General features: G+C 45.4%; 1 protein-coding gene across 2 annotated transcripts; it reads right to left on the bottom strand.

Moving 5' to 3' along the window:
* Positions 1-34: 34 nt before the first annotated feature.
* On the bottom strand, positions 35-6,169 carry LOC121366440 (trans-L-3-hydroxyproline dehydratase-like). 2 transcript variants are annotated; one of them, XM_041490891.1, is made up of 3 exons: positions 4,512-6,168; positions 3,886-4,038; positions 35-3,039 (listed from the first exon to the last, which is right to left on the bottom strand). In XM_041490891.1, the coding sequence occupies exons 1-3, from the start codon at positions 5,026-5,028 to the stop codon at positions 2,840-2,842; spliced, it is 870 nt and encodes a 289-aa protein (XP_041346825.1). In that variant the 5' UTR covers positions 5,029-6,168; the 3' UTR covers positions 35-2,839. The 2 variants fall into 2 exon arrangements, with proteins under 2 accessions (XP_041346825.1, XP_041346826.1); XM_041490892.1 differs by having other exon boundaries at positions 2,902-3,083; positions 4,512-6,169.
* Between the last annotated feature and the right edge of the window lie 4,951 nt (positions 6,170-11,120).

The raw sequence follows: 11,120 nt of genomic DNA, 5'->3' as shown, positions 1-11,120 counted from the left end.
CCCGTCCGTCCGTCACGATCGTTCCGTACAAAGAAAGTCTTGAATGAATGTTCAGTGTTTACATTCTACATGTATATAAGATTCTCTAATAGTCTCTAGCACTGCACCCACCTGCCTGTCAGCAAACACACACACGTTGGTCGTGGCGTCCTCCGAGAAGTCGTCCCGTCCGTCCGTCACGATCGTTCCGTACAAAGAAAGTCTTGAATGAATGTTCAGTGTTTACATTCTACATGTATATAAGATTCTCTAATAGTCTCTAGCACTGCACCCACCTGCCTGTCAGCAAACACACACACGTTGGTCGTGGCGTCCTCCGAGAAGTCGTCCCGTCCGTCCGTCACGATCGTTCCGTACAAAGAAAGTCTTGAATGAATGTTCAGTGTTTACATTCTACATGTATATAAGATTCTCTAATAGTCTCTAGCACTGCACCCACCTGCCTGTCAGCAAACACACACACGTTGGTCGTGGCGTCCTCCGAGAAGTCGTCCCGTCCGTCCGTCACGATCGTTCCGTACAAAGAAAGTCTTGAATGAATGTTCAGTGTTTACATTCTACATGTATATAAGATTCTCTAATAGTCTCTAGCACTGCACCCACCTGCCTGTCAGCAAACACACACACGTTGGTCGTGGCGTCCTCCGAGAAGTCGTCCCGTCCGTCCGTCACGATCGTTCCGTACAAAGAAAGTCTTGAATGAATGTTCAGTGTTTACATTCTACATGTATATAAGATTCTCTAATAGTCTCTAGCACTGCACCCACCTGCCTGTCAGCAAACACACACACGTTGGTCGTGGCGTCCTCCGAGAAGTCGTCCCGTCCGTCCGTCACGATCGTTCCGTACAAAGAAAGTCTTGAATGAATGTTCAGTGTTTACATTCTACATGTATATAAGATTCTCTAATAGTCTCTAGCACTGCACCCACCTGCCTGTCAGCAAACACACACACGTTGGTCGTGGCGTCCTCCGAGAAGTCGTCCCGTCCGTCCGTCACGATCGTTCCGTACAAAGAAAGTCTTGAATGAATGTTCAGTGTTTACATTCTACATGTATATAAGATTCTCTAATAGTCTCTAGCACTGCACCCACCTGCCTGTCAGCAAACACACACACGTTGGTCGTGGCGTCCTCCGAGAAGTCGTCCCGTCCGTCCGTCACGATCGTTCCGTACAAAGAAAGTCTTGAATGAATGTTCAGTGTTTACATTCTACATGTATATAAGATTCTCTAATAGTCTCTAGCACTGCACCCACCTGCCTGTCAGCAAACACACACACGTTGGTCGTGGCGTCCTCCGAGAAGTCGTCCCGTCCGTCCGTCACGATCGTTCCGTACAAAGAAAGTCTTGAATGAATGTTCAGTGTTTACATTCTACATGTATATAAGATTCTCTAATAGTCTCTAGCACTGCACCCACCTGCCTGTCAGCAAACACACACACGTTGGTCGTGGCGTCCTCCGAGAAGTCGTCCCGTCCGTCCGTCACGATCGTTCCGTACAAAGAAAGTCTTGAATGAATGTTCAGTGTTTACATTCTACATGTATATAAGATTCTCTAATAGTCTCTAGCACTGCACCCACCTGCCTGTCAGCAAACACACACACGTTGGTCGTGGCGTCCTCCGAGAAGTCGTCCCGTCCGTCCGTCACGATCGTTCCGTACAAAGAAAGTCTTGAATGAATGTTCAGTGTTTACATTCTACATGTATATAAGATTCTCTAATAGTCTCTAGCACTGCACCCACCTGCCTGTCAGCAAACACACACACGTTGGTCGTGGCGTCCTCCGAGAAGTCGTCCCGTCCGTCCGTCACGATCGTTCCGTACAAAGAAAGTCTTGAATGAATGTTCAGTGTTTACATTCTACATGTATATAAGATTCTCTAATAGTCTCTAGCACTGCACCCACCTGCCTGTCAGCAAACACACACACGTTGGTCGTGGCGTCCTCCGAGAAGTCGTCCCGTCCGTCCGTCACGATCGTTCCGTACAAAGAAAGTCTTGAATGAATGTTCAGTGTTTACATTCTACATGTATATAAGATTCTCTAATAGTCTCTAGCACTGCACCCACCTGCCTGTCAGCAAACACACACACGTTGGTCGTGGCGTCCTCCGAGAAGTCGTCCCGTCCGTCCGTCACGATCGTTCCGTACAAAGAAAGTCTTGAATGAATGTTCAGTGTTTACATTCTACATGTATATAAGATTCTCTAATAGTCTCTAGCACTGCACCCACCTGCCTGTCAGCAAACACACACACGTTGGTCGTGGCGTCCTCCGAGAAGTCGTCCCGTCCGTCCGTCACGATCGTTCCGTACAAAGAAAGTCTTGAATGAATGTTCAGTGTTTACATTCTACATGTATATAAGATTCTCTAATAGTCTCTAGCACTGCACCCACCTGCCTGTCAGCAAACACACACACGTTGGTCGTGGCGTCCTCCGAGAAGTCGTCCCGTCCGTCCGTCACGATCGTTCCGTACAAAGAAAGTCTTGAATGAATGTTCAGTGTTTACATTCTACATGTATATAAGATTCTCTAATAGTCTCTAGCACTGCACCCACCTGCCTGTCAGCAAACACACACACGTTGGTCGTGGCGTCCTCCGAGAAGTCGTCCCGTCCGTCCGTCACGATCGTTCCGTACAAAGAAAGTCTTGAATGAATGTTCAGTGTTTACATTCTACATGTATATAAGATTCTCTAATAGTCTCTAGCACTGCACCCACCTGCCTGTCAGCAAACACACACACGTTGGTCGTGGCGTCCTCCGAGAAGTCGTCCCGTCCGTCCGTCACGATCGTTCCGTACAAAGAAAGTCTTGAATGAATGTTCAGTGTTTACATTCTACATGTATATAAGATTCTCTAATAGTCTCTAGCACTGCACCCACCTGCCTGTCAGCAAACACACACACGTTGGTCGTGGCGTCCTCCGAGAAGTCGTCCCGTCCGTCCGTCACGATCGTTCCGTACAAAAAGGCGAGCTCGCTGCTCGCCGGGTGGGAGATTTCAACCTGGCTCTTCACAGCAGCTGAGCACGGCGATTAGGAGAGCAATGAATGAACAGAGTACTGACTGGGAAATAACGGGTTTAAATGATATCATTCACTGCATCGTCATGTCGTTGTTATTAGGAAATTATTACTTGTTTTACAGAATCATCAAAATACAAAACTTAAAACTGTGATATATTTTATACGACACATAACTCGTATTACAGAAATATTAAAATACAACAAATAAAACTGATATATTTGATCAGTGAAAAATGAAATGTGCCAGTAATTACACATACTTTTGATCTTTCAGATTATTATATCCTAAATCAATTTTGTTTTAATTATTATTATTATCCACAGGTCAGTGACAATGTGAGAGTTATGTTGGCCAAATGTTCAGTGTAACTGGTTTAAATCTCTGTCAGTAACTATGTGATTCTAGTTGATACCAAGCTAAAGCCAACAAATATAAGCAGGAAGGAGGGAAACTTTTTATTTAACAACGCACCACTCAACACATTTTATTTACGGTTATATGGCGTCAGACATATGGTTAAGGAACACACATATATTAAGGGAGGAAACCCGCTGTCGCCACTTTATGGGCTACTCTTTTCGATTAGCAGCATATCTTTTATATGCACCATCCCACAGACAGGCTAGTACATACCACGGCCTTTGATATACCAGTCGTGGTGCACTGGCCGGAACTAGAAATAGCTCAATGGGCCCATCGACGGGGATCGATCCCAGACCGACAGCGTATTGAGCGAGTGCTTTACCACTGGGCTACGTCCCGCCCCCAAGACACATGCGAATGGTTTTCTCTCGGAGCAACAACTTTCTTTTGAACATGGTCGAAGGTTGCAGACTCTTACCAGTAACGGCATCAGCAGCGTCTACCACATCTCTTATGCAGGCTGTTTCCAGATTCAAGCCCAGTTTCTCAGCCGCTACAAACGCGTAGAAGGCGCCACCATAGCTGATGTCAACTTTCACTTCGCCGAAACCTTCTACACCAACCGCGACGTCTAGCATGAAAAACAAAATGCGAAAGACATGAGACAAAACTTGTTTTAGCTATGGCGGTGAAGACTTAAAGTGGAAATCTAAACACTGGATAAGGGAACTTTTAGATCGATAACACACTTCTAAGTTTAAAATCTCAACAATGCTCTTCCATCCTATATTGCTTTACAAAATATATATTTACTTCAAACAAAATATTTATTTCCATTTACTAAAATGTTGATGAAGAGTTCATTTCCAGAACGCGATATATTGTGAGAAGAGAAAAAAGCCTTGTGCTTTTGCTGCAACATGACGTAGCATATATACCACACGAAGTACAGTTTTAAGACGCCGTGTTCCAGAGTTCAGTGGGCATAGATCGCGTGTTGAAGGGAAGTCTTTCGTCGTATTGTTGAGTTGTACTAATACCAGTATATGTTCACTGTTAACTCCAACATATACAAGGCGTTATAAACTGAAAGCACACTGTTACCAGTTTTGAAGACAAACGCCGGGACGCTGTGGAACCTGACGGAACCCGTCTTGTTGCCGTCAAACTGCACGAAGACCTGCACGAGACCGCACGGACACTGTATGGCGACCTTCGTCTCCGGACACGTCCTGGCAGCCACTAGTCCCTTGTCTACGGCGTACCTGCCCAGGGCAATGACGGCGTGCCCGCACATGGTGCTGTAACCTTCGTTGTGCATGAAGATGACGCCGATGTCGGCCTCGGCAATCTCCGGTTTTACAAGCAGCGCGCCGTACATGTCATAGTGACCCCTCGGCTCAAACATGATGAACTTCCGATAGCTGTCCAGATGTTGGCGAATGTAATTGCGTTTTTCCAGCAGGGTAGAACCGTTTGGCTGAGGGAAACCCGAATCGATGATTCGCACCGGTTCCCCGCTCGTGTGCATCTCTGTCGTCCGGATGGTGACGTTGTGCTGAAGGTCAGTTGTCGCCGGCGATGTTTTGGCTGACATCTGCAATGAAAGTTTGGCAAGCATGCACTCGAGTGTTCCGGAATTTTCATTAAACCTAGATACACCATCACGCAATTCTTTTAAACTTAGACGTCATCATACAATTTTTCTAAACGTCATTGACAGACCAGAGGTGGCTCTAACTAGTGGAGCAAATGTTTGAAAATTTAAGTTGCTGGTGAATGTGTTGGGCCATAGCTACTGGTAAAACTCAAACATTTAGCTGAAGTTGCTTAAAAACAAATAACCTCATTTGGAAATTAGCAAGGCAGAAAATCTAAAGTTGTTCGAATTAAGTACGAGTACCAGAGACATCAATATGAACCATCTCAAAGATACCTGCCTACTATCAATGCATCCGGTTCAGAGTCGACGATTGCATTTGAAATCAGAATAAAACTACCATTGCAAACCATTTTCGTTCTGATGAATCAAACTGTTTGCAAAGACATAACGACTTCTGTCTCATGATTATCTTTAAAATGGAATGTTTCCACATCTTGTCATGTTGTAGCATCATATGAAGGTGATTTTAAGGCTTTTATATGGGATTATGTAGAGTTGCAAAAGACGTAGTTAGTTGAGTCCTTGCAGTCGAGTTGTACAACCATGTACAAGTATATTGTGAAGCTCTGAACGTTTTATGAGACTAGTCTGGTCAGTTTACTATTTGGGCAAAAAGCCAACCAAAGAATAAACCACCATGGTTGAAGAATTGTGCCAACAGAACATTGACAGCCTAACATTTTGCCAAGTTTCAGCACTTAAAGAGTATTATAATGTCTGTGCCACAGAAATGAACAGTTTTCAGCATTTGTGATGCCTCACATTTACATAGATGCATTGCGTAACCTTCTACAAGCATCTCATGTGGGAATTTCACTTTAGTGCTATTATATCCGTGAGTCCATGGTGTTCTGCGTTAACAAGCTGTGTTATAGCACGTACATGCCAACCTATCTTCAATATGAACATCTTGATATATATGAAGCCTTAAAAAATAGCACCATCTTTGATCAGATGTCTGGCAACAACACTTGTGGATGCACACCTATCAATCAAACTACTAAGTAAACTGGAACAAAGATACCCGGACTCTAGAGGTCACAACAGGGTTCAGGCTGAATTATGTTGCTAAAAACAAGACAGTAGAACATCAACATGCCATCAGAAAGAGTTTCTAAGGCCAAGTGTTTCAAGGGATTATGTATATATTTCATAGTACTGGTAGTAAGCCTCATTCAAAGTTGGCTAAATGCATTTGCTGAGAACATCTGTATTGCAAAAGTAGTTTTAGTGGATACTGTCTTTGACTTGATTAAGAACAATGTTATGCAACATTCAAGGGTGAGCGACTATATGTAACAAGAAATTCCATGACAATGAAAATGAACACCAATCAGTCTGAGTGTCTCGCTGAGTTGGCACAAGGCATAACTTCCAGATATCCTTTAACATTCATTGGTACGTCAACCATGGGCGTTATTATCAGATAATCTAAGAGAAATTTTAACTTTTGTCGATGGCCCAGGTAGTAAACAGTGATTGTGTTAATTGTTAGATGTGGTAAATCAGTGCGGCATAAAGCATTATCTGGTGGAAGCCACACTTAACGTGTTGATATTGTAGGTGAAAGATCATTACGTTGAAGAAGAGTGAACAGAAGCGAATGAGAATCATGGTATCATATATTGTAACACAATTTAGAATCTTTCAACAATAAAACCAATTTCATTACTTTCATAGTCAAAGAATGAAGGAAGGCAGTATACACAAATATACTCCAAGGTAAACTGTTGTTAATAACAAATACTAAAATAATATCCAAGGTTGTATGCTATCCAGTGTTTTCAAGAGGAAAATCTTTATAGAGCTATATACGCCGGAGTTACACTGTCAGTGCACCCAGAATATGTTTTTGTTGTGGTCAAAGGACAGAATCGAAAGACACCAATGTAACTATGCAAAGACTGATAAAACATACACAACATACAATCAACCAGACAGTAATGTAGAGCATGGTCCAGTGACACCGAGTGCCGTTGATATAGGCTGGAACATAGAAACAGGCTGTAATGTAGAGCATGGTCCAGTGACACCGAATGTCGTTGACATAGGCTGGAACATAGAAACAGACTGCAATGTAGAGCATGGCCCATTGACACCGAGTGACACCGAGTGCCGTTGACATAGGCTGGAACATAGAAACAGGCTGTAATGTAGAGCATGGCCCAGTGACACCGAGTGCCGTTGACATAGGCTGGAACATAGAAACAGGCTGTAATGTAGAGCATGGCCCAGTGACACCGAGTGCCGTTGATATAGGCTGGAACATAGAAACAGGCTGCAATGTAGAGCATGGCCCAGTGACACCGAGTGTCGTTGATATAGGCTGGAAGATAGAAACAGACTGTAATGTAGAGCATGGTCCAGTGACACCGAGTGTCGTTGACATAGGCTGGAACATAGAAACAGGCTGTAATGTAGAGCATGGCCCAGTAACACCAAGTGTCGTTGACATAGGCTGGAACATAGAAACAGACTGTAATGTAGAGCATGGCCCAGTGACACCGAGTGTCGTTGACATAGGCTGGAACATAGAAACAGACTGTAATGTAGAGCATGGCCCAGTAACACCGAGTGTCGTTGACATAGGCTGGAACATAGAAACAGACTGAAATGGTAGAGCATGGCCCACAGGGAACATAGAAACAGGCTGTAACAGACTGTAATGTAGAGCATGGCCCAGTGACACCGAGTGTCGTTGAGATAGGCTGGAACATAGAAACAGGCTGTAATGTAGAGCATGGTCCAGTGACACCGAATGTCGTTGACATAGGCTGGAACATAGAAACAGACTGCAATGTAGAGCATGGCCCAGTGACACCGAGTGCCGTTGACATAGGCTGGAACATAGAAACAGGCTGTAATGTAGAGCATGGCCCAGTGACACCGATTGTCGTTGATATAGGCTGGAACATAGAAACAGGCTGTAATGTAGAGCATGGCCCAGTGACACCGATTGTCGTTGATATAGGCTGGAACATAGAAACAGGCTGTAATGTAGAGCATGGCCCAGTGACACCGAGTGCCGTTGATATAGGCTGGAACATAGAAACAGGCTGTAATGTAGAGCATGGCCCAGTGACACCGAGTGCCGTTGATATAGGCTGGAACATAGAAACAGGCTGCAATGTAGAGCATGGCCCAGTGACACCGAGTGTCGTTGATATAGGCTGGAAGATAGAAACAGACTGTAATGTAGAGCATGGTCCAGTGACACCGAGTGTCGTTGACATAGGCTGGAACATAGAAACAGGCTGTAATGTAGAGCATGGCCCAGTAAAACCAAGTGTCGTTGACATAGGCTGGAACATAGAAACAGACTGTAATGTAGAGCATGGCCCAAGTGACACCGAGTGTCGTTGAGATAGGCTGGAACATAGAAACAGGCTGTAATGTAGAGCATGGCCCAGTGACACCGAGTGTCGTTGATATAGGCTGGAACATAGAAACAGACTGTAATGTAGAGCATGGCCCAGTGACACCGAGTGCCGTTGATATAGGCTGGAACATAGAAACAGGCTGTAATGTAGAGCATGGTCCAGTGACACCAAATGTCGTTGATATAGGCTGGAACATAGAAACAGGCTGTAATGTAGAGAATGGCCCAGTGACACCGAGTGCCGTTGATATAGGCTGGAACATAGAAACACACTGTAATGTAGAGCATGGCCCAGTGACACCGAGTGTCGCTGATATAGGCTGGAACATCAATGTAGAGCATGGCCCAGTGACACCGAGTGTCGTTGATATAGGATGGAACATCAATGTAGAGCATGGCCCAGTGACACCAAGTGTCGTTGATATAGGCTGGAACATAGAAACAGACTGTAATGTAGAGCATGGCCCAGTGACACCGAGTGTCGTTGATATAGGCTGGAACATCAATGTAGAGCATGGCCCAGTGACACCGAGTGTTGTTGATATAGGTTGGAACATAGAAACAGACTGCAATGTAGAGCATGGCCCAGTGACACCGAGTGCCGTTGATATAGGCTGGAACATAGAAACAGGCTGTAATGTAGAGCATGGCCCAGTGACACCGAGTGCCGTTGATATAGGCTGGAACATAGAAACAGGCTGTAATGTAGAGCATGGCCCAGTGACACCGAGTGCCGTTGATATAGGCTGGAACATAGAAACAGGCTGCAATGTAGAGCATGGCCCAGTGACACCGAGTGCCGTTGATATAGGCTGGAACATAGAAACAGACTGCAATGTAAAGCATGGCCCAGTGACACCGAGTGCCGTTGATATAGGCTGGAACATAGAAACAGGCTGCAATGTAGAGCATGGCCCAGTGACACCGAGTGCCGTTGATATAGGCTGGAACATAGAAACAGACTGTAATGTAGAGCATGGCCCAGTGACACCGAGTGCCGTTGATATAGGCTGGAACATAGAAACAGACTGTAATGTAGAGCATGGCCCAGTGACACCGAGTGCCGTTGATATAGGCTGGAACATAGAAACAGGCTGCAATGTAGAGCATGGCCCAGTGACACCGAGTGCCGTTGATATAGGCTGGAACATAGAAACAGACTGCAATGTAGAGCATGGCCCAGTGACACCGAGTGCCGTTGATATAGGCTGGAACATAGAAACAGACTGTAATGTAGAGCATGGCCCAGTATAGACACCGAGTGCCGTTGATATAGGCTGGAACATAGAAACAGACTGTAATGTAGAGCATGGCCCAGTGACACCGAGTGTCGTTGATATAGGCTGGAACATAGAAACAGGCTGTAATGTAGAGCATGGCCCAGTGACACCGAGTGTCGTTGATATAGGCTGGAACATAGAAACAGGCTGCAATGTAGAGCATGGCCCAGTGACACCGAGTGCCGTTGACATAGGCTGGAACATAGAAACAGGCTGTAATGTAGAGCATGGCCCAGTGACACCGAGTGTCGTTGACATAGGCTGGAACATAGAAACAGGCTGTAATGTAGAGCATGGCCCAGTGACACCGAGTGTCGTTGACATAGGCTGGAACATAGAAACAGGCTGTAATGTAGAGCATGGCCCAGTGACACCGAGTGCCGTTGATATAGGCTGGAACATAGAAACAGGCTGTAATGTAGAGCATGGCCCAGTGACACCGAGTGTCGTTGATATAGGCTGGAACATAGAAACAGGCTGTAATGTAGAGCATGGCCCAGTGACACCGAGTGTCGTTGATATAGGCTGGAACATAGAAACAGACTGTAATGTAGAGCATGGCCCAGTGACACCGAGTGTCGTTGACATAGGCTGGAACATAGAAACAGGCTGTAATGTAGAGCATGGCCCAGTAACACCAAGTGTCGTTGACATAGGCTGGAACATAGAAACAGACTGTAATGTAGAGCATGGCCCAGTGACACCGAGTGTCGTTGAGATAGGCTGGAACATAGAAACAGACTGTAATGTAGAGCATGGCCCAGTGACACCGAGTGTCGTTGATATAGGCTGGAACATAGAAACAGACTGTAATGTAGAGCATGGCCCAGTGACACCGAGTGCCGTTGATATAGGCTGGAACATAGAAACAGGCTGTAATGTAGAGCAGGCTGTAATGTAGAGCTTTCTATGTTCCAGCCTATATCAACGGCACTCGGTGTCACTGGGCCATGCTCTACATTACAGCCTGTTTCTATGTTCCAGCCTATATCAACGGCACTCGGTGTCACTGGGCCATGCTCTACATTACAGTGTTTCTACCAGCCTATGGGTGTCACTGGGCCATGCTCTACATTACAGCCTGTTTCTATGTTCCAGCCTATATCAACGGCACTCGGTGTCACTGGGCCATGCTCTACATTGCAGTCTGTTTCTATGTTCCAGCCTATATCAACGGCACTCGGTGTCACTGGGCCATGCTCTACATTGCAGTCTGTTTCTATGTTCCAGCCTATATCAACGGCACTCGGTGTCACTGGGCCATGCTCTACATTACAGCCTGTTTCTATGTTCCAGCCTATATCAACGGCACTCGGTGTCACTGGGCCATGCTCTACATTACAGTCTGTTTCTATGTTCCAGCCTATATCAACGGCACTCGGTGTCACTGG

Source organism: Gigantopelta aegis, unplaced genomic scaffold (assembly GCF_016097555.1).
Source record: "Gigantopelta aegis isolate Gae_Host unplaced genomic scaffold, Gae_host_genome ctg5709_pilon_pilon, whole genome shotgun sequence".
Classification (NCBI taxonomy): domain Eukaryota; kingdom Metazoa; phylum Mollusca; class Gastropoda; order Neomphalida; family Peltospiridae; genus Gigantopelta; species Gigantopelta aegis.
This window is presented reverse-complemented; position numbering and strand designations above follow the sequence as displayed.